The sequence below is a fragment of the Staurois parvus genome, unplaced genomic scaffold (assembly GCF_062004578.1).
Source record: "Staurois parvus isolate SC_StPar_1 unplaced genomic scaffold, SC_StPar_1.0 ptg000073l, whole genome shotgun sequence".
In the NCBI taxonomy this organism is placed as follows: Eukaryota; Metazoa; Chordata; class Amphibia; order Anura; family Ranidae; genus Staurois; species Staurois parvus.
The window spans coordinates 655653-680446 of record NW_028317869.1 but is presented as its reverse complement, the minus strand read 5'-3'; the positions used below and the strand labels follow the sequence as shown (position 1 = coordinate 680446).

The 24794-nt window shown below is 47.0% G+C and overlaps 1 protein-coding gene across 1 annotated transcript in view; it reads right to left on the bottom strand.

The window, feature by feature from the left end:
* LOC149469351 (uncharacterized) overlaps positions 1–17433 on the bottom strand; it is a 45265-nt gene extending 27832 nt beyond the window's left edge. Inside the window, exons 1-2 of the mRNA XM_089669373.1 lie at positions 17317–17433; positions 2075–3161 (exon numbers count right to left, since the gene is read on the bottom strand). Coding sequence (XP_089525499.1) covers positions 2075–3161; positions 17317–17433 — 1204 coding nt within the window. The remainder of the gene's footprint in view (positions 1–2074; positions 3162–17316) is intronic.
* Positions 17434–24794: the final 7361 nt, after the last annotated feature.

Here is a 24794-nt window from a genome sequence, read left to right as displayed (position 1 = left end):
AAGTAAAGCTATGGGTGGAATTGAAGGGAAGCCATTTTAGGGTGCTCCTTCCACACAAGAAGCAACTGTTATCTGGAAGGACTAGGAATCCATTGGACCAATGGGGATTAAACATTCTGCAATTACATTGAGAAACCATGAAATGGTACTGGCCTGTGATTGGCTCTCCTATTGTTAGTGAAGTAAGTGAAACTCCCTTTGTCAGTGTCATTAATGGAAAGAAACCATGTGAAATGTTTCTTCCAAATCCAAAAAGGTGACCCCCTTGGGTAAGTACCCATCCTAATATTCCTGATATGAGTTTGTAGTCCCTGCTATACAGGAAACATGTGGGCAATCACTTACACCTTTTACAGCAGGACAGTAAATATCAGAACACAATTCAAACATCAGACCAACAGCAGGAAGTCTGCTAACTGAATGTGTAATGCAATCTGTCATTATCATTCCCAGAGTTCCCTCTGCAACATAGTTGTATCATCTGTTGGTCCTGTCTGTAGATCTGTTATTTCTCACCTTCTGTAACAGGGTGACAACCCTGATCAGTCTGCAGGAACATTACACAGCAGCGTTGTCACCCTGTACAGGGAAGTCTTAGATAGATTATAAGTAAGATACACAAGTAAAGTCCAACTCCAGCTAACGCTTCTACAGCAGTTACAGCAACAGGTTCTCTATAAGGTTCAACCCCCCATATGAATGGAAGTTGACAGTTGTAAGCACCCCCAGCAGTTTTATATGGTGTTTCCCAACTCCCCTAACTTTCATTTTTGCCAAATAGCTTGGCCTTCTACAGGAAGCAGAAAAAAAATCAGATCTACTGGAAGGGTCAGCAGAAAAAAATCAGATCTACTGGAAGGGAATGTTACAAGGGGAGACTCAGAAAACATAAAACGTTTATGCTAATGACAGATTGCACAATTTATGAAATTATTGATTTTGCCCATTGTTACACTTTAGTGCCGATGTCTTAGCATTTCCAGGAATAATTAGCGATCTTTGCACACTTTGCCCCAAAAAGGGACCCGTTCATTCAGAGTCATTAAGGTGAACCCCAATAAGAGGAATTTCAGTCTCCCAGAAGAAGTGGTAGGAATATGACCGCACACTTAGCACTTTGTAAGTTCAGATCTCTTGCAGTTGTACCGTGTGAATAGTTTATGGAGATGAGCAATAGCTGGACAAAACAAAAAAAGATAACAAGGACATCCAATCTTCACCTGATAGGATCACTTTTGAGAAAACCAGATGAAACATAAGTGGCCAGCTGGGAGTAGGTGGTACTGTTGAATACATCCCCTAAAACAGCATTAACTCCTTGTTGGAAGGCCTACACCAGCTTAAGAAGTTACTCTCTAACCAAACAGACCTCTATCTGGCTGGTATCTCAGCTACAGACCTGCCTGCAAAGCTGTCATCCATGAGAGGAGATGGAACATGGAAAGGAGGCATTGATCATGGGAGAGGAGGTGGAACATGTAATGGGAGGTGTGGACAAGGTGGGCTTAGCTGGAGCCCTCAAGCCTAGCTTATGATGTATCAGTTCTCAAAAGAACCTGGAATGGACTCTCCTAATGAGTTTTCAGAGGCTTGGCAAGAAGCCATTGGACCCCATCCTAGACTCTGGTACTGAGGCAATGTTGGTCATGTATTGGTTGGTCAGATTCTGGCAATGAAGAAAACACATGGGAACATAGCTCAGTTAGTGAATGATGAAAATGCATTACATGTTCAATGCTCCATAAAAAAGGATAAAGATGAGAATGATGAGGAATACAGTTCAGTCATTGCTGCTTGTCTGAAGAAATGTCCAAAGGTAAAATATTCACAGGCCTTCTAGATGTGTTTCTGATGGACATAATCACTAAACCCAAAGAATCCGATCATTAGAGTCCTGTTTCTTCAAAGTTGTTTTTTTAAGTAGCATCATGTCTTCCCTAGTTTGTGGGAAGACATTGGGCCTGTGAGCCTAATGGGACAGCTGTGACTTCTTTAATATTGCCCCTTCTTCTGGAGTTTCCTCTATGTAGCTCAAGCTTGTGAATCCTCTGGTGATAGATTAGCCTGGAATTACCTGTAAAAGCTTTATCACATTCTGAACATTGATATGGCTTCTCTCCAGTGTGAACCCTCTCATGTATGACAAGGTTTCCTCTCTGTTTAAAAGTTTTATCACATTCTGAACATTGATGTGGTTTCTCTCCAGTGTGGATCCTCTGGTGTGTGATAAGATATGACTTGTGTGTAAAAGCTTTGTCACATTCAGAACACTGATATGGCTTCTCTCCAGTGTGGATCCTCTGGTGTATGAAAAGATTTGACTTGTGTGTAAAAGCTTTGTCACATTCAGAACACTGATATGACTTCTCTCCAGTGTGGATCCTCTGGTGTATGAAAAGATTTGACTTGTGTGTAAAAGCTTTGTCACATTCAGAACACTGATATGACTTCTCTCCAGTGTGAACCCTCTGGTGTATGATAAGCTCTTTCTTGGTTAAAAAAGCTTTGTCACATTCAGAACATTGATATGGCTTCTCTCCAGTGTGCATCCTCCGGTGTATGATAAGATTTGACTTCTGTGTAAAAGTTTTGTCACATTCAGAACACTGATATGACTTCTCTCCAGTGTGAACCCTCTGGTGTATGAAAAGATTTGACTTGTGTGTAAAAGCTTTGTCACACTCAGAACACTGATATGGCTTCTCTCCAGTGTGGATCCTCTGGTGTATGATAAGATGTGACTTGTGTGTAAAAGCTTTATCACATTCAGAACACTGATATGACTTCTCTCCAGTGTGGATCCTCTGGTGTATGATAAGATGTGACTTGTGTGTAAAAGCTTTATCACATTCAGAACACTGATATGGCTTCTCTCCAGTGTGGATCCTCTGGTGTGATATAAGATATGACTTCTGTGTAAAATCTTTGTCACATGCAGAACACTGATATGACTTCTCTACAGTGTGAGCCTTCTGGTGTCTGATAAGATTTGACTTCCATGTAAAAGCTTTATCACATTCAGAACACTGATATGGCTTCTCTCCAGTGTGCATCCTCTGGTGTCTGATAAGATATGACTTCCATGTAAAAGCTTCGTCACATTCAGAACACTGATATGGCTTCTCTCCAGTGTGAACCTTCTGGTGTGCGATATGTTTTGCCTCCATTGTAAAATCTCTGTCACGTTCCAAACAAGAAATAGCTTGAAATGACTCCTCTTATGTATACATGGGTTGGACTTTACTGTAAAGCAATTGTCACATCCAGAACACTGAAATGACTTTTCTCATGTTGTCCTCTGAGGTTGGATCAGTGTTGAAGAGGACCCAAAGCACTTATGACATTTAGAACACGGATATGACTTGTGTCCTGTGTGACTCCTCCAGTGAACTGCAATAAAAACTTTCAGTCAATTACAACACCCAGATGTTTGGTTTCCCATGTGACTGAGTTGTATTCACGAAGACCAGCATGACCGAAAACGTGATTCGTCAATCCACCTGTACAAAAAAAAAAAAAAAAATCAGAATTCTATATAAAGGGCTAAAGTTGGTTTTTATTTTTAATGATCATTAATAAATATATCTTATATATCATCGCAGGCTGTGTCAGCATTATGGTTGTCCTCAAAGGGCCAGTTGTAACTGTAAGACTAGATGTCCAGAGCACCTCACCCCCATTACATCAGATGCCAAGAACCCCACACCCACCCTAACATCACCGTGCACCTCCTTTGGGGGCAGAGCGGGAAAGCAGAAAGTGCAGGGTCTGGAGGAGGACCAGAGGAGAAGTGGAGTCAATTACCAGAGTCTGCTGAATGCTGAGACCAAGGGAGGTGGAGATGAGGGGATGCTGCAGCTGCACTGAGAAGTACAGGATTTGGTAGAGGAGTTCTTTTCTCCTCTCTGCTGCCGACTGCTGAGACAAGGTGGGGGAGGAGACAAGGGGTACCTGCAGGAGAGGTGCAAGGGCCACATGAAATAACCTGGATGGCAGGATCCGGATACAGGTGTTTGACACCTGTGTTATATATATAGAAAGCATATGTACATCATCATTGTATATATATATATCAGTGATGGCGAACCTTTTTGAGCCCGAATGCCCAAACTGCAACACAAAACCAACTTTTTTATTTCAAAGTGCCAACACTGGAATTAATCACTTGGCCTACCGGGCACTTCTACCCCCTTCCTGCCCAGGACAATTTTCAGCTTTCAGTGCTGTTGCACTTAACAATGACAATTGTGCGGTCATGCAACACTGTATTCATATGCAATTTTTATCATTTTTTTTCACACAAATAGAGCTTTTTTTGGTGGTATTTAATCACCACTGGGTGTTTTATTTTTTGCACTATAAATGAAAAAAGAGCAAAAAATTAACAACATAAAAGGTTTCCTTTGCTTCTATTCTAAAATTTTGCAAACAGGTAATATTTCTTCTTTGATGTGCGTTGGTGAGGCTGCACTGCTAGGCAGCACTGATGGGCATTAATGAGGCGGCACAGATAGGTAGCACTGATGAGGCGGCACTGGTGATGCACTGATATGAAGGAAATGATGGGCACTGATAACCGGCACTGACTGATAGCACCAACTGGAGGCACTGACAGACGGCACTGACTGGCGGAACTGCTGGGCATCATTGATGGGTGGCACTGATGGGCGGCACTGATGGGCAGCACTGATGGGCGGCACTGACAAGTGGCACTGCTGGGCAGCACTGACAGGCGACTCCGCTGGGCACTGATGGATGACACTGCTGGGCGGCATTGCTGGGCCCTTCTGAATGGCACTGATAATCAGTGCTCTGATTATTAGTGCAGATTTCCCGTCACATTTGCCGGTTATCTGCAGTACTTTCTTCAATCTGTGACAGCGTGCAGCCGATAACCAGAAACTCTATTTACACTGTGATCAGCTGTGTCATTGGATAGAGTTGATCACGTGGTAAAAGGCTGCTGTAATTGGCCTTTTACCTTATCACGTGATCAGCTGTATCCATAGGACACAGCGATCACTGGCAGTGCAGGGTGTGTGCCACTGGGTTCGCGTTGTGGGACGCCCTCCCAGAACTAGACAACCGTGCTGTAGCATGGTTGGCAAGCAGTTAACCACTTGCCTACAGGCACTTCTACCCCCTTCCTGCCTACCGGGCACTTCTACCCCCTTCCTGCCTACAGGGCACTTCTACCCCCTCCCTGCCTACCGGACACTTCTACCCCCTTCCTGCCTACCGGGCACTTCTACCCCCTCCCTGCCTACAGGACACTTCTACCCCCTTCCTGCCTACAGGGCACTTCTACCCCCTTCCTGCCTACAGGGCACTTCTACCCCCTTCCTGCCTACAGGGCACTTCTACCCCCTCCCTGCCTACCGGACACTTCTACCCCCTTCCTGCCTACCGGGCACTTCTACCCCCTCCCTGCCTACAGGACACTTCTACCCCCTTCCTGCCTACAGGGCACTTCTACCCCCTTCCTGCCTACAGGGCACTTCTACCCCCTCCCTGCCTACAGGGCACTTCTACCTCCTTCCTGCCTACCGGACACTTCTACCCCCTTCCTGCCTACAGGGCACTTCTACCCCCTTCCTGCCTACAGGGCACTTCTACCCCCTCCCTGCCTACAGGGCACTTCTACCCCCTTCCTGCCTACCGGACACTTCTACCCCCTCCCTGCCTACAGGGCACTTAAACCCCCTTCCTGCCTACAGGGCACTTCTACCCCCTTCCTGCCTACAGAGCACTTAAACCCCTTTCCTGACTACAGGGCACTTCTACCTCCTTCCTGCCTACAGGACACTTCTACCCCCTTCCTGCCTACAGAGCACTTCTACCCCCTTCCTGCCTACCGGGCACTTCTACCCCCTTCCTGCCCACCGGGCACTTCTACCCCCTTCCTGCCTACCGGGCACTTCTACCCCCTTCCTGCCTACAGAGCACTTCTACCCCCTTCCTGCCTACAGGACACTTCTACCCCCTTCCTGCCTACAGGACACTTCTACCCCCTTCCTGCCTACCGGGCACTTCTACCCCCTTCCTGCCTACAGGGCACTTCCACCCCCTTCCTGCCTACAGGGCACTTCCACCCCCTTCCTGCCTACCGGGCACTTCTACCCCCTTCCTGCCTACAGAGCACTTCCACCCCCTTCCTGCCTACCGGGCACTTCTACCCCCTTCCTGCCTACAGGGCACTTCTACCCCCTTCCTGCCTACAGGGCACTTCTACCCCCTTCCTGCCTACAGGGCACTTCTACCCCCTTCCTGCCTACCGGGCACTTCTACCCCCTTCCTGCCTACAGGGCACTTCTACCCCCTTCCTGCCTACAGGGCACTTCTACCCCCTTCCTGCCTACAGGGCACTTCTACCCCCTTCCTGCCTACTGGGCACTTCTACCCCCTTCCTGCCTACTGGGCACTTCTACCCCCTTCCTGCCTACAGAACACTTCTACCCCCTTCCTTACCAGGCCAATTTTCAGCTGTCAGCGCTGTCACACTTTGATTGACAATTGCACGGTCATGCAAGATTGTACCCATATGAAATTTTTATCATTTTTTTCTCACAAATAGAGCTTTCTTTTGGTGGTATTCAGTTGCTGCTGGGAACTTTACTTTTTGTGCTATAAGCAAAAAAACTGCAAAAAAATTTGAAAAAAAAAAAGTTTCTTTGTTTCGATTATAACATTTTTCAAACAGGTAATTTTTCTCCTTCACTGATGTGCGTTGATGAGGCAGCACTTATGGGCACTGATAGGCGGCACTGATAGGCAGCACTGAAGGGCACTGATAGGTGTCATTGATAGGCGGCACTAATGAGGTGGCACGGATAGGCGGTACTGATAGGCAGCACTAATGAGGTGTCACAAATAGGTGGCGCTGATATGCGGCACTGATAGGCCACACTGATAATGGGTACTGATAGAGAGCACTGATAGGTGGCACTGACTGACATCACTGCTGGGCACTGACTGGCACAACCACTGGGCATTGACTGGTGGCACTGACTGGCAGCACTGCTGGGCTGCACTGATGGGCACTGGTGGGTGGCACAGGTGGGTGGAACTACTGGGCACAGGCAGGCGGCACAGGAGGGCACAGGTGGGTGCATTGCTGGGCACAGGTGGGCGGAACTTGTGTGTGGCACTGCTGGGCACCGATCATCACTGATGATCAGTGCCCTGATGATTGGTGCTGATCCCCGCTCTGACAACTGCTGGTTTTCGGCAGTACTTTCCTCACGATCTGACACCGTGAGGAAAGTGCAGCCGAAAACTGGCATTTGCATTTCCCGGGGATCAGCGTGTCATTGGACACGGTTGATCACGTGGTAAAAGGCAGCTGTGATTGGCCTTTCACCACGTCACGTGATCAGCTGCGCCCAGTGCGCGCCCCTAGGGGCGCGCAGGAGAGCGCGTTCTGGGAGGACGTCATATTACGCCCTCCCAGAACTGGCCGGCCGCAGTGCAGCCATCATTCGGCTATCTGCGGTCGGCAAGTAGTTAATCTCACCTCTGGCAGTGTCTGTGTAGCTTCCAACCCAGCAGCTCATTCCCATCCACGCTGAACACGTCGCCCCTGGCCCGGAGCAGTGTGGGAGCCTCTTCCTCTCTTCCACGCCCATCCCCGCTACATCACCCCTGGTGCCAGATCTGCATAGGAGCCGTTTCCTCTCATCCATGCCCACCCTGGCCCCAGAGACATGTGGGAGATGTAGTTCGATGGGGGTCCAGTGTGGACGAGATCTGGATGGCCGGTCACTGTGCGTGGTCCATGTGTGCTCATCTTCCTCTTCTTCCTGGCGTGCCCACTGAGATGGCTCTGCGTGCCATAGGTTCGCCATCACTGATATATATATATATATATATATATATATAATATTTTTTTTTTAATTAAACTAAATTGTATTGTTTAAGTTTTTAAGTGCACACAGTATATCCAACATTCAGCCCAGACAATGGAGTCATACATTCTAATGTATAGGCAGTTGTGGCAATGTTACAGATCATACAGAACAATAACTTGCTTTGTCTCTGGTGTCACTTTTACTTTCTATAAACAAATGAAAAGAGAAAAAAGAAGCAACGTAGAACAATTCACCTGTACATGGCAAGTAACTCTCTCCAGTACATACATAGATAGCTGACACCGTTCAAGTAGGCCTGTGTCTACAGGATCATACACCAAGTATCGGCCTCCAATGTAGTCACCATTTAGTAGGGTACAGTTGGCCGGGTCCATTTTTAGGGGCCTAAAAAAGTTAAACCTATAAAAAGCTATGACAAATGAAGTATGGGGAGTGAGTACCGGAGTATCCAGCCAGTTCTGCCGAAGAGAGATAAGTCTCGGACGGTACAGATATCCCCCAAATGTCAGGACGGTACAGATATCCCCCAAATGTCAGGACGGTACAGATATCCCCCAAATGTCAGGACGGTACAGATATCCCCCAAATGTCAGGACGGTACAGATATCCCCCAAATGTCAGGACGGTACAGATATCCCCCCAAATGTCAGGACGGGACAGATATCCCCCAAATGACCTCTTTTTTCAAAGTAGTCTGACGTATTTCATAAGAGGCACGGCAAGTTTTTTGAAGTTGTAATTTTTTTGTCATAATTTTCAGGAAATGAAAAAATGAAAAAAAATGATTTTCACTATTTTTTTTTTTTTACATCCTGTCACCAGTGCAGTACAGTGTCATCATATAACTGGCATGGCGGTGATCAGGGACACTGACTGGTGACAGCACGAAAAAAAAAAATATAATTTTTTTCAATTTTTTTTAATTGTTTTATTATTTTTAATTTTTTATTACATTTTTTTCTCTTTTTATGATTTTTTTTCATTTTTCACTATGACCAAAGTAGTATAATACCATAGTAACATTGTACTACTTTGGGGAAGTAATCAGTATTTTTTTTTTTTTACACAATTTGCTTATAGCAAAGAATTACTTTGCTATAAGCAAGCATTTACCTGAATGACATCGATTCATTCAGGGTTTTTTTTGTGCTTAGCTGTGATTTGGCCAAGGCTAATCACATGACACAGCTGGGCTGTGATTGGCCCAGCTTGTGCATGTGATCTCTGTGACCATTCACAGCTAGACACACTTGTATACAATGGATGGCGTGAAATGAAGCCATCCATTGTATATAACTGGCATGTGACCTGCAGATTGGTCACAGCAGGTCACATGGTACTGGCAAAGGGGCCGGTACACAGATCTGTCATCGGCCGTATCTGAGGTACACAGCTGGTGACAGATCGCACCGCAGTGGGCATGCGCAATGTGTGCTCCGGAAAGGACGCCATATGATATCCACCCGGATGGATGAGCTTTTCATCCAGCCACCATCTGCCTATAGGCTGGGTGGCAACGTGTTAAACTGGAGGGGGTGATCTCAGTGGAAAGAGTGTCTTGAGTGGGGGAGGGGTGACAACACTAGGGGAGAGAGTGTCCTCGGAAGGGGAGGGGGAAGGGTGTCCCCAGTGCAGGAAAGGAAGGGGAAGGGGTGTCTTCAAAGGAGGAAAAGAGGGGAATGGAGTATCTTCAGTGGAGAGGGTGTCTTTAGTGGGGGAGGGGTGTCCTCTGTGGGTGGGAAAGGGGGAGTTCTTAGTGGAGGAGGGGAAGGGTTTGTTGGGTAAATGACACCAGATCAAAGTCCTCCTGAGAAGTTCCTAAAAAAACAACTGTCTTGTCTATGTAAAAATATAACTTTAGCTGAATATTAGAAAGCACGGCGTATTCTGAGGGGGCTAGGAGGTAAACTGGCCCCAGCTTAGTTTGCGGACAGGGAGGAGTCCAGTGGTCTGTTTGCGGACAGGGAGGAGTCCAGTGGTCTGTTTGCAGACAGGGAGGAGTCCAGTGGTCTGTTTGCAGACAGGGAGGAGTCCAGTGGTCTGTTTGCAGACAGGGAGGAGTCCAGTGGTCTGTTTGCAGACAGGGAGGAGTCCAGTGGTCTGTTTACGGACAGGGAGGAGTCCAGTGGTCTGTTTACGGACAGGGAGGAGTCCAGTGGTCTGTTTACGGACAGGGAGGAGTCCAGTGGTCTGTTTACGGACAGGGAGGAGTCCAGTGGTCTGTTTACGGACAGGGAGGAGTCCAGTGGTCTGTTTGCGGACAGGGAGGAGTCCAGTGGTCTGTTTACACAAGTCCTAAACAAGAGCTCCATTGTTCTCCGAGTTTCATTTCTCCAGAAGGAAGAACCTGCTCTGGCTGTACAGATCACACAGGTGGAGTCTACACTGCAGTCTGCATTGTCAGCCGTTTGTTGTTTGTTATGTTTGTTATTGTTATTGTTTGTTATGTCCATCCTTGGAATTAGGGAGGACAGTATGATGTTGGAGTGAGGACATTTTTGTTGTGTGGTCTCTGTTAGTTGTAATAGTTTATTCTCAGAGGTTTCCTTTTGTCCCTGGAGGATGTTTGGGTCGGTGTGTATGATGATATGTTTGGGTCGGTGTGTATGATGATATGTTTGGGTCGGTGTGTATGATGATATGTTTGGGTCGGTGTGTATGATGATACGTTTGGGTCGGTGTGTATGATGATACGTTTGGGTCGGTGTGTATGATGATATGTTTGGGTCGGTGTGTATGATGATATGTTTGGGTCTGTGTGTATGATGATACGTTTGGGTCGGTGTGTATGATGATATGTTTGGGTCGGTGTGTATGATGATATGTTTGGGTCGGTGTGTATGATGATACGTTTGGGTCGGTGTGTATGATGATATGTTTGGGTCGGTGTGTATGATGATACGTTTGGGTCGGTGTGTATGATGATACGTTTGGGTCGGTGTGTATGATGATATGTTTGGGTCGGTGTGTATGATGATACGTTTGGGTCGGTGTGTATGATGATATGTTTGGGTCGGTGTGTATGATGATATGTTTGGGTCGGTGTGTATGATATGTTTGGGGTTGGTGAAATACGGATCATTGATGACTCCTATCGCTTGTTCAGTTGTTGGACTTGAATTTTGTTGTCTTGTTCCTGGGAAGAGCCGTTTGGTGTTTAGATATTTCCCATTGGAGTCTATTAATAACAAAAATCCGGAGTTTGTTGGCTGTTCTTGTGGTTTGATGATTGTTTGTTTGTAGGGATGGGCTTCATGGTCGAGTTGAACCTAAGTTTGATTTGAACATGGGCCGTTCGTGTGTTCAGCAAACACAAATAGTACGGTCATTCAGTGGGGTGTTTGCTCACCATGCCCCACAATGCACTGCGCCCTGACAATGCATTGTGATTGGACAAAGCAATGCACCTAACCACAAGTCAGGTGTAATACTTTGACCAATCACAGTGCGTGGTGATGTCACAAGGGGGCGGGGTATATAAAAACTGTTTTCACGGCCCCAGCTGTCAGACAGTCGGAAGCCAGCATCACAAGCAGAGCTTTTTTCCCCTTTTTTGGGTAGCGATGGTGTCAGGATCGTGATTGACGTTGGAGCTACTTTGGGGGACATTTTTTAAAATGTTTTTTTTAATAAAGGACTTGTCAAAGACTGACTCCTATCACTTTTTACACTACACTTTTTTTTGTGAATGGGTAGCGGTACCATATACTGCCTACTCATTCACATAGGAGGGGGCCGGGATCTTGGGGCCCCCTTGTTAAAGGGGGCTTCCAGATTCCAATAAGCCCCCCAGGCTACAGACCCCCACAACCACAGGCTACGGATGTCGGAAAGAGGCCCTTGTCCCCATCAATATGTGGACAAGGTGCTTTGGGGGGCTCCTGGCCCAAGGCACCCCTCCATGCTGAGGGCATGTATCCTGGTATGGTTCAGGAAGGGGGACGCTCACCACCCCTTTCCTGACCTGCCGGGCTGCATACTCAGATAAGGGTCTGGTATGGATTTTGGGGGGACCCCCATGCCATTTTTAACCAATAGCCATCCGGCCAATAGCTGTTTGGTGGCCAGGAAAAGGCTGTAGATTTCCAGGTGGAAGCCATATGGCGTCCTCCCACACATGCACAGTTTTTGCACTTGCAGAGCGCACAGCGGAGCTATCTGTCACAGGCCGTGTACCTCGAACATTGCCGATGACAGATCTGTGTACCAGCCCCAGTTGCTGGTACCATGTGACCTGCTGTGACCAATCACAGCACTTCACATGACAGTTATATACAATGGATGGCTTCATTCGTGCCATCCATTGTATACTAGTGTCTAGCTGTGAATGGTCAGAGCGATCACATGCACATGTCATGTGATTAGCTGTGGCCAAATCACAGCTAAGCACAAAAAAAAAACCCTGAATGAATCGATGTCATTCAGGTAAATGCTGGCTTATAGCAAAGTAATTATTTACTATAAGCAAATTGTGTAAAAAAAAAAAAAAATACCAAAAAACAAAATACTGATCACTTTCCCAAAGTAGTACAATGTTACTATGCTAACATTATACTACTTTGGACATAGTGAAATAAGAAAAAAAAAATATTAAAAAAGGAAAAAAATGTAATAAAAAATTAAAACTAATAAAAAAATATATATATTTTTTTTTTTTCATACTGTCACCAGTCAGTGTCCCTGTTCACCACCATGCCAGTTATATGATGACGCTGTACTGCACTGGTGACAGGATGTAAAAAAAAATAGTGAAAATAATTTTTTTTAATTTTTTCATTTTCTGAAAAATTCTGACAAAAAAATACAACTTCAAAAAACTCGTCATGCCTCTTATGAAATATGTTGTCTACTCTGCAAAAAGGGGTCATTTGGGGATATCTGTACTGTCCTGACATTTGGGGGATATCTGTACTGTCCTGATATTTGGGGGGATATCTGTACCGTTCTGACATTTGGGGGATATCTGTACCGTCCTGACATTTGGGGGATATCTGTACCGTCCTGACATTTGGGGGATATCTGTACTGTCCTGACATTTGGGGGATATCTGTACTGTTCTGACATTTGGGGGATATCTGTACCGTCCTGACATTTGGGGGATATCTGTACCGTCCTGACATTTGGGGGATATCTGTACCGTCCTGACATTTGGGGGATATCTGTACCGTCCTGACATTTGGGGGATATCTGTACTCTCCTGACATTTGGGGGATATCTGTACTCTCCTGACATTTGGGGGATATCTGTCCCGTCCTGACATTTGGGGGATATCTGTACTCTCCTGACATTTGGGGGATATCTGTACTCTCCTGACATTTGGGGGATATCTGTACCGTCCTGACATTTGGGGGATATCTGTACCGTCCTGACATTTGGGGGATATCTGTACCGTCCTGACATTTGGGGGATATCTGTACCGTCCTGACATTTGGGGGATATCTGTACTCTCCTGACATTTGGGGGATATCTGTACTCTCCTGACATTTGGGGGATATCTGTCCCGTCCTGACATTTGGGGGATATCTGTACTCTCCTGACATTTGGGGGATATCTGTACTCTCCTGACATTTGGGGGATATCTGTACCGTCCTGACATTTGGGGGATATCTGTACCGTCCTGACATTTGGGGGATATCTGTACCGTCCTGACATTTGGGGGATATCTGTACCGTCCTGACATTTGGGGGATATCTGTACCGTTCTGACATTTGGGGGATACCTGTACCGTCCTGACATTTGGGGGATATCTGTACTGTTCTGATATTCTTGGACCTCAAGAAAATAGATTGGCTGTCAGTACTTCAGGATTGATCAATTTTCAGATATCTCCCATAGTTTGTGAACTCTATAACTTCCCTACAGAATAAATCATAAATACTAATTTGGGTTATTTTCACCAAAGACATGTAGCAGAATACATCGCGGCCTAAATTTATGAAGAACAATTATTTATTTGCAAACTTTTATAACATAAACAAAAAAACATGTTTTTTTTTCAAAATTTTCAGTCTTTTTTTGTTAATTTAGCAAAAATTAAAAACCCCAGCGGTGATTAAATACCACCAAAAGAAAGCTCTAGTTATGTGAAGAAAATGATAATATTTTAGTTTGGGTACAATGTTGTATGACCGCGCAATTGTCATTCAAAGTGTGAGAGCGCTGAAACCTGAAAATTGGCCTGGGCAGGAAGGGGGTAATGTGCCCGGTATGGAAGGGGTTAAGAAGCTCCGGGTAGTTCTGGTTATTAAGGATACGTGTGAGATTGGAACCTTGAGATTGGAAATAATATTTGGCCTTGCTCCACATTCTGTCAATCAGTGTTAGAGTGGGGAACTGTGCTAGGGCTTTGAACTCACCTGCTTCCAGGCATTCCACTAAATGATCTGTGGACACAATCCCTAGAAGAAGTGACCTGACCGGGTCTGGGTGTGGATTGTCCTGCCAGGCTGGAAAGTGTTGTAACTGGGCCACAATATGATAAAGAGAAGGATTGGGAACCTCAGGGCCTCCCATATCTGTAGCCTCCTGTAGAGTTTCTAGTTCAATCCGAGGCGTGGCATCCACCAGATTAAGGAGCCAAACACCATATCAAATCTTCTAAAGATCCGTATAGGAATCCAAACAGGGACGTTGTGCAGAATATAAAGTCATTGAGGGGCCCAGATCATTCTGATGAAGTTACACCTCCCTACCACGGATCGAGGGAGTTTAGTCCAGCTAGTTGTTTTCTGTTGAAATGTTTTAATGAGAGGAAGTCAGTTTAGATCTGTATATTTCGATAGAGTGGGGTGAATGATAATACCCAGATATATAAAGGAGGCCACTATTTCAATCTGTGCAGCTTCAGGTGGTATGGGATGTGTAAGGGTGTCCAGTGGGAGAAGGGTGGACTTATCCCAATTTATTGAGAAGCAGGAGAAGGAGCCAAATTCACTGATTAATGTCATTAGGTGTGTCAATGACACGCAAATGTATCACCCAAAAACAGAAGGGTGTCATCACCATAGAACGCTACTTTCTCCACCTGCTCTCCTCTACAAAAACCATTTACCCGGATCCTCTCCAATGGCAGCCACCAGAGGTTCTATCACTATAGCGAATAACAGCGGGGAGAGAGGACAGCCCTGCCGTGTCCCTCTGCCTAGTGTGAATGAGATGGACAGGGCATTGTTAACCCGAATGGGCACAATAGAATAATTCAATCCACAAAATGAAAGTGTCCCCCAGGGTTACATTTCACAAGGACTTGCCAAAGGTATCTCCATTCTACACTGCCAAACACCTTAGGAGCGTCCGGAGACAAAATCGCCATCACCCATATTATCAGAAGGGATTTGAAGGTTAAGATAAAGCCTATGACTATTGATTGCTGTAGATCTGAATGAAACCCGACTGATCCGGGTGAATAAGTGTAGAGATAACCCTAGTCAGTCTGGTCACCAGTACTTCAGTAATAATTATGAGGTCTGAGGTCAATAGTGATATGGGCCGGTAGGATTCTGCTAAGGTTGGGTCCCTCCCCGGCTCCAAGTACGACTATTATTGCCTCATACATGGGGAGGGAGTTCTGTTCCAATGCCACCTGGAGTATTTTAAGTAGTTCAGGTAGAAGTATTCCCCCAAAAGATTTGTAAATTTCCATCAGCAGCCCATCTCCGCCGAGAGCCTTGGAATTGGAGTATGAAGCTCCAGCCATCTGCAAGTCTTCAGGAGTGAGTGGTGCATTAAGCTTTTGCCTTTGTTGAAAAGTAAGTTGAGGAAGTGTTAAAAACTCCCACATACTAGAGTCATCCGAATACACTTTGGGAGAGTAGAGCGTTTCATGAAAAGATCTAAAGCCTTGTAAGATGGAGGGGGTATCTGTGACCAATTGAGTCGGACAGTTTTGAAGAAGAGATATGAGAAGATGGTTACTGAGCTTTTGCAATGATTGTGAGAATATGACCTGTCTTTTCCGCCTCCTCAAGGTTTGAGAAGAAAAAATGTTTATTTTTAGCATGCTGAAGTTGGACAGTGCGCAGAAACTGTTGTGCCGCAAGCACCCCCTCTCTTGGCCGGCCTCAACCTCCCACTGTCTGGAGTTAGTCTTCATTCTGGAAATGTCTTTGATACACGTGCCTCTAATATATGCTTTCAAAGCATCCCAAACAATCATAGGAATCGTTGAATGTCTGTAACCAAATAGAAAGCCCTGTAATTGTTTATGCATTAAGTCAGTGAAGAGAGTTATCCAGAATGGGTTGAGCTTCCCCAATGTAAATGTAGAGGACCTTTTCAGGGACAAGGATATACGCATTGGGGAATGATCAGATAGGCTCCTGGCTAAAGAGGTCACCTGAGGTGTATATGGTAGAATCAGATTGGAACCCAATGCCAAATCTATGCAGGATAGCAAGGAGTGGGAGCTTGAGTGACATGAAAATTGAGCATCTAGTGGGTGGAGGGATCGCCATAAGTCCCGGAGTCCAATTTCCTTCATGTGGTGGACAAAAGGAGTGATTTGTCTAGGGCCAAGTGGGGATAATTTTTTTTAAGAGATCTAAGGAAGTATCCAAAACTGTGTTAATGTCCCCCATTACCAATAATGGTGTTTGTGGATGGGTGGCTATAAATTGAAACAGACATCTCACCGTCTCCATATGAAATGGTGGAGGTACATACATATTTGCAAGAACACATAAATGAGAGTCCCAACTGTATAACAGAAATATATAACGACCCAATGGATCTATTTTGGATGAGATAACCATGAAAGGTACTCCTCTGACAACCATTATACTCATGCCCCTAGAGTACTGAGAGTGTGCAGCATGGAACTGAAGGGGGAACTCAGAGCGTTTCAAAAGATGAAGAGTATCCAAAGTCATGTGAGTCTCCTGAAGGCGTACAATGGAAGGGTCTTGATGGCTGAGGAATGTGAAGACAGCCATTCTCTTCTTTGGGTCATGCAGGCCACAGACATTCCAAGAAAGGACAATATCCTTTTGATTACTCATAGTTATGAAGGAGGTTATGAAGACTAGGAGTGTGATTCCTCCGGGGTAGTGTTCCATGTCCCAAGGAAGTGTTTGGTGGGATATAGTCAGCACAATATATACAATTATAGGGAACACCCAGAGATGATAGATCTCCTCTCACACTCCAGTAGGCGATAATTGGCGTAGGATGTTTTCCAGTCCAGAGACAGCATAGCAAGTGAAAAAAATAGAAAAAATACCAGCTTAGGCCCAAACACGGGCAAACCTAAGTCAACTCAAAAACACCCCGCAGGATAACAGAAGGGGAAAGCAAAGGGCCTATATGTGACATTCCAAAGGGTGTAGCCATGAGAGTCATCTGTTATTAAAGCAAAACAGGCAATCTACTCATCCCTGAACTCCGCTTTCATACTAAGGGAGAGACAAGGAGAAATTTGAGCTGGGAACGCCGGGCAATGGATAAGTCATACTGGAGCTGGACATAAGCGCCTTTCATTCCTATCCAGCCAGGTAGCTGCTGCTGCAGTGGAGTCATAGAATTGTACGGAGCCATCTGTTATGACTTGTAGCTTCTCAGGATAAATCATGGAGTAAGACACTTGGATCACACGTAGGCGGCATTTAACATCAGTAGATCTGGCTCACTTACGCTGGATTTCAGCTGAGAAATCTGGAAATATAGATATTTTTGCACCTTGTATTTCCATGGCAGGTGGTTGTCTAGCAAGATGGAGGATGACATCTCTATCCTTGTAATGTAAAAGTTTCAGTAGACAAGGTCTGTCAGGGGCCCCCGGTGGTGGAGGACGGGGTGGGACCCGATAGGCTCTTTCCACTGAGAAAAAAGGTGTTAGGTCATCTTTGCCGAATGTATTCAGTAACCAAGTCTCAATAAATCCCACAGGATTCTTTCCCTCAGCTTTCTCAGGCAAGCCTACCAGGTGAAGGTTGCTCCTACGTAGGTGATTCTCCATGTCCTCTGATATGGCCAGGTGCTCAGATGTTCTCATGGTGTTAGAATGTACATCTTGTTACAATGGGGGGAGTTCATCCTCCAATGTGCTCACCCTGCCTTCAATGGTGGTCGCCCTCTCTCTCATCTTGTGCATATCATGGCGGATAAATAAAATGTCCTCTTTCATGCGTTTATATTCCACAGTAAGCTGTGTGAGCGATGTGCCATGAGTGTGGACTGCTGTTAATATTTACTTTCAGCGATGGTTCTGGGGGTTCAGGAACCTCTGCATGGCTGTCAGAGTGGGGAATAGGAGAGCAGATACTCACTGTGCCGGAGGACGGAGAAGGCTTTGCAGAGGCCTGAGGGAGCTGCCACCCCCTCTATCACTCATCGCCATCTGCCCAACACAAGAAGTACTGCACTTCCTTATTTACTTCATGATTTAGTCATGAAGAACAGTGGGGCTGAGCCCCACCAGAGGTCAGAGAGTGAGGAAACAACCAGAACTGTCTTTTATAGGAGGGACAGTGATGAGGGGATTATAGGACGAGGGTCCCCACCCCCTCTATCACTCATCGCCATCTTCCCAACACAAGAAGTACTGCACTTCCTTATTTACTGCATGATTTAGTCATGAAGAACAGCGGGGCTGAGCCCCACCAGAGGTCAGAGAGGAAGGAAACAACCAGAACTGTCTTTTATAGGAGGGACAGTGATGAGGGGATTATAGGACGAGGGTCCCCACCCCCTCTATTACTCATCGCCATCTTCCCAACACAAGAAGTACTGCACTTCCTTATTTAGTCCATGATTTAGTCATGAAGAACAGCGGGACTGAGCCCCACCAGAGGTATTGTAGCCCCACCTGGCAAGTATTGTTTTTAATCTTTATCCCTGCTGTGGGCAAGCTGCAGGGCTCTCCTTTCAGGTGCCAGCCTCTGCCACCCCGTGTGTGTGAACCTCTCCTGTACCTACTATGCTTCCCTGACTCTGCTTGCCCATTTGTGGACCCGGTTCAGTGGGCCCCGGAGGGTAGAGGGGACGGAGGAGATGTTCACTCCCTTCTTGTCCTGACCCAGAAGTGATGTTATGACAGATTTCCCGACCATCGAGGACGGCAAAGAATGTAATGCGATGCGATGTGCACTACATTACATCCAATGGAGTACAGGGGAGACATTGGGGGTCTTTTAGACCCTGGATGTCTCAATAAAGAGAACCTCTCATCAAAAGTCATCACATAGATGACTTTGTCCTCTTAAGTAAAATGTTTTTCTTTAATTGTAAAGAATTAAAGTTACACCCAAGTACATAACTCCTCCCCTTGAAAAATTTTAAGGCACCCCCACATATATGCATGGCAAAAGGTATCCAACATGTCAACTTAAGGTTTGACATGTTGGATATCTATTTACTCGCTGCAACCTCGGCTTTTATATTTTTACACATAAATGGGTCATTTATTGCTTTTTTGTGCCCTGAAATTAACTTAAGTGTATCCTCCTTCGCACTCACACAATACACTCAATCCTCCACCCACATCGATGGGAACACCCTGGACCTCGTCTTCTCCCACCTCTGTACCCTCAACCAGTTCACTAACACCCCCTTCCCTCTCTCCAACCACCACCTCCTCACGTTCTCCGTCTCCCCTTCCCCCAACTCCCCCCCAAAAGCGGCAAACCATCACCAGCCGCAACCTCCGCAACCTGAACCCGGCCCCCCTCCACTCGGCTGCAGACCGCCTACATGACAGCATCTTTCCACTGTCATGTCCTGACCTAGCCACCACCACATACAATGACTCACTGTCAGCTGCCCTAGACTCTCTGGCACCCCTAACCACACGCAACATCAAACCTAGACCGCTCCAACCATGGCAGAATGACAGCACTAAATGCCTCAAACGTCGCAGTCGTGCACTGGAGAGACTATGGAGCAAAACCAGGTCCCCTCATGCATTCTCCCTCTACAAATCTGCCTTCCTCACTTACACCTCCTCCCTCCACGCCGCCAAGCAGGCCTACTTCGTAAACCTGATCAACACCCTCTCCACCTGCCCTCGCCGACTCTTCTCCACCTTCAACTCCCTGCTCCCCCCCCCCCCCTCCTCCACTCAGTACCTCACTCACCGCCAACGAGATTGCCACTCATTTCCACAACAAGATTGACGCAATCTGTAAGGACATAGTCAACTCGCAACCTACCTCCCCACCTAGCCTCCCCCCCATCACCCCCTCTTCTCTCCCCTCCCTTGACCTCGCAACCACACTGCCCCCCACCACACCCAAGGCCCCGCTTACCGTAACCCCCCCAGCACTGTACTCCTTCAGCCCTGCTACCACTGAGGAAGTCACCAGGGTCTTCTCAGAAGCCCACCTCACTACCTGCCGCCTGGACCCTATCCCCTCTCAACTCCTCCGATCACCCCCCTCTTCCCTCATCCGCTCCCTCACCCACATCTTCAATCTCTCCCTCTCTACTGGCACATTCCCCTCCCCCCTAAAGCATGCACACATCACCCCCATACTCAAAAAGCCCTCCCTGGACCCCACTGACCCAAACAACCTCAGACCCATCTCCCTGTTGCCACTCACTTCCAAGCTCCTTGAGCGCCTAGTCTACGATCGTCTAAGCGCCCAGCTAACTGACAACAATCTCCTTGATCCACTACAGTCCGGCTTCCGCCCCCTACACTCCACCAAAACCGCCCTCCTCAAAATCACCAACGACCTACTAACCGCCAAAGCCAACTACTCTGTCCTCCTTCTCCTGGACCTCTCTGCGGCCTTCGACACAGTTGACCACCCCCTCCTCCTTAATAAACTTCTCTCCCTTGGCATCAGAGACACCGCTCTCTCCTGGTTCTCCTCTTACCTATCCCGACGCTCCTTCAGCGTTTCCTACAACGGTGCCACCTCCCCCTCCCTACCCCTCTCTGTTGGGGTCCCCCAAGACTCTGTCCTTGGACCCCTTCTCTTCTCCATCTACACCTCCTTCCGCGGCAAACTCATACACTCCCATGACTTCAACTACCACCTCTACGCTGATGACACTCAAATTTACCTCTCCACCCCTCACCTCACCCTCACATTTTCCGCCCGCATTACTCACCTCCTAAACGACATCTCAGACTGGATGTCGCTCCATTTCCTCAAGCTTAACCTCTCCAAAACCGAGCTTCTCGTCTTTCCAACTGCCTTCACCCCCCCCCATCCTATCCATCATCACCAACAACACCACCATCAATCCCGCCCCGGCAAGCCAAAGTCCTTGGCGTCATTCTGGACTCAAACCTCTCCTCCCTCCCTCATGTCAAATCACTTACAAACACATGCAGGCTCCACCTCCGCAACATCGCCAAGATACGCTCCTTCCTTACCCCAGACACCGCTAAACTACTCGTACACTCCCTGATTATCTCACGTCTGGACTACTGCAACTCCCTCCTCACCGGCCTACCCCAGTGCAGGCTCTCCCCGCTCCAGACCATCCTGAACTCAGCGGCCAGACTCATCCACCGCTCCACCTCTGCCACCCCCCTCTGCCTATCCCTCCACTGGCTCCACCCCCTCTGCCTCTCCCTCCACTGGCTCCCAATTGCTAACGCATCAAATTCAAACTACTAACTCTGACCTACAAAGCCATTCACAACACTGCCCCTAACTACCTCACCGACCTGATTCCCAAGTACTACCCTACCCATACCCTTCGCTCTTCACAGGACCTCCTATCTTGCTCCCTGGTCTCCTCCTCCCATGCACGACTGCAAGACTTCTCCAGGTGCTCCCCCATCCTCTGGAACTCACTACCCCAATCCATCAGACTGTCACCTTCCCTCCTCACCTTCAGGCGCTCCCTGAAAACCCACCTCTTCAGGTAAGCCTACCCCTCCCTCACCTAACGGCCGATCTCCTTCATTCCTCCTACCACTCCATCCCCCACAGCCACTTCCTCCTGTACCACTCCCCCCTCCCTCCTAGATTGTAAGCTCCTAAGAGTAGGGCCCTCTAACCCCTCGTGTGCTGCTTGTAGTTGCTGTAATGTTTCATGTATTGTCCCCCCTCTATTGTAAAGCGCTGAGCAAACCCTTTGGTGCTATATAAACTCAATGTAATAATAATAATTTATTACTGAAATTTGGCATTTCCTAGACTTTGTGATATTTTGTGACATAAAAATTAGAACTGCCGCTATTTTATTCTCTAAAGTCTCTACTTTCAGAAAATCGGTATTTTGGGGGTTTTGTGTCATCTTCAGGATATAATGATTTTTTAAATGTGCAAAAACAGCTCTGGGAGTGAAAGGGAGAAAAATAAACCGGACACTCCCCTTTCCTGAGGAGCAGCCAATCGGTTCTCATTACGCTGCAAGGTCTCTCCCCTCCCTGCTAGTCCCCGGATGCAGTGCTGGAGACAGGCGGGGGAGGGGAGGAGGAGATAAACAGAACAATGTTACACATATTACACATTTGAGTTGCTATAAAGCCTCTTTCATTTTTCTAAACCCCCAACATTCCTAAAAGAGCCTCAGATTTATATACATTTGTTGTAAATAGGAAATAACATCTTATTACCTCCTCTGCTGCCACTTCCACCAACGTCTCTGATATACTTCTTCCTGCCTCACCTCTCATCTGGAACCTCCTGTCTGTCCCTGACATCACTTCCTGTCTGTCCCTGACATCACTTCCTGTCTGCATTCCATAGAGACTTCCTGTGTGAGTATAGGTGAGATCAGCACCTTGTGGAGTTCAGAGGAACTGCAGCCCCGAGATCCATCCCATAATCGCCCTTCCTGTATAATATGTACCTTACAGGGATACTACGGGAGATGAAACATTACTGAATAAAGGAAGAAGAAATAAATGTAACTCTTATGTAACCAACTGTTCAACAAACATCTCTTATTACATATAGAAAAGTCTTACAAACACAGAACACAAAATACAAATGTATAGCTAATGAGAGCGATCCCGCCAAACCTGATCCTTCTGGGGGGGACAATGCAAAAATATATATCAATCCACTCATAATGACATCATCTTCTGGGAGTGTCTGCACATCCATCCATTTCATACACATTTCATTGTCTCAGCGGATCTCCTGCAGCCTATTAGTGCCCATTTCCCTCTCTATGTCTCAGCACCCATTTCCCTCTCTATGTCTCGGCGGATCTCCTGCAGCCTATTAGCTCCCATTTCCCTCTCTATATCTCAGCAGATCTCCTGCAGCCTATTAGCACCCATTTCCCTCTCTATGTCTAGGCAGATCTCCTGCAGCCTATTAGCACCCATTTCCCTCTCTATTTCTCAGCGGATCTCCTGCAGCCTATTAGCGCCCATTTCCCTTTCTACGTCTCAGCGGATCTCCTGCAGCCTATTAGCACCCATTTTGCTTTCTTTGTCTCGGCAGATCTCCTGCAGCCTATTAGCACCTACTTCCATCTCTATGTCTCAGCAGATCTCCTGCAGCCTATTAGCACCCATTTCCCTTTCTACGTCTCAGCGGATCTCTTGCAGCCTATTAGCACCCATTTCCCTCTCTATGTCTCAGCGGATCTCCTGCAGCCTATTAGCACCCATTTCCCTCTCTATGTCACACATTACAACAAGCTGTCACAAAGGTAAATGTAAAATAAAAGCAGAGAGGGAGAGAAGGCTGATAAAGCAGCTCATCGATGAGAGGTACATAAGAACATACAATGTCAATACAAAACAGTGACATGGCCATCAATCACAAACGATCGGAGCAGACAGATCGGTGTCCTAGGTGTCCCGTGGGTCCTGAACTGCCTCCAGCGCAGGGACAGTAGCAGGGTGTAAAGCAGGTAGGTACTCCAACTTTCTCATTTCTGCTCTGACCTTCATCAGTGCCGGTAACATGGGGGACATAGAAGACAGCCAATGCATGGGAATGGTTCTCCTGGCTGCCCTCAGAATGGAGGTGGAAAGTTTCCTCGCACATTTAGAGAGACCCGAAAAGGTAGACCCAACAGAAAGTAAATGGGCTGAAAAGGGACAGGAGCCAGGAAAAGTAACCACAATGGGGTAAGGACCTCTAGCCTCAGTGGAGAGACAGGGTGACAGTTCTCAAATAGGTAAGGGGCGGGGATGATGTCCCTGGCTGGCCCCGCCCCTAACCTATATAAGAACTGTCAGCTAGCCTCTTCTTCACAAGGCTGGAAGCCTCGGACGGGAGCCAAACTTTTTTTTTTCTTTTTTCGGGTCGCCGACGCCGCCATGATTGACGTTGGATCTACTTCGGGGGACATTGTTTTAATAAAGAACTTGTCAAAGACCCTGTACTGTGTTTTTTTTACACTACACTTTTTTTTTTTGTGAAGGAGTAGCGGGACCATGTACCGCAGACTCATTCACGTGGGGGGGGCCGGGATCTAGGTGCCCCCTTGTTAAAGGGGGCTTCCAGATTCTGATAAGCCCCCCACCTGCAGACCCCCACAACCACCGGCCAGGGTTGTGGGGAAGAGCCCCAAAGCACCCCCCCATGTTGAGGGCATGTGGCCTGGTATGGTTCAGGAGGGGGGGCGCTAGCTCGCCCCCCCCCTTTCCTGACCTGCCGGGCTGCATACTCGGATAAGGGTCTGGTATGGATATTGAGGGGGACCCACACTGTTTTTTTTTTTTAATTTCAGCGTGGAGTTCCCCCTTAATATCCATACCAGATCCGAAGGGCTTGGTACAGATGGGAGGGGGGACCCCCGAAGGGCTTGGTACAGATGGGAGGGGGGACCCCACGCTGTTTTTTTCATTATTTCTGCAATAAAGGAAATTATTTTACATTCAGCTGTCAGTGGGGAACCCCGCTGACAGCTGAAACATTAACACATGGCTGTCGCTCCTACAATCCCGCATGAGTTATGTTATCACCTCATGCAGCATTTTAGTAGTGAAAACCAATGCAGCGCTCATGTTTCAGCTGTCGGCGGAGTTCCCCACTGACAGTTGATGTAAAAGTATTGCAGGGAATT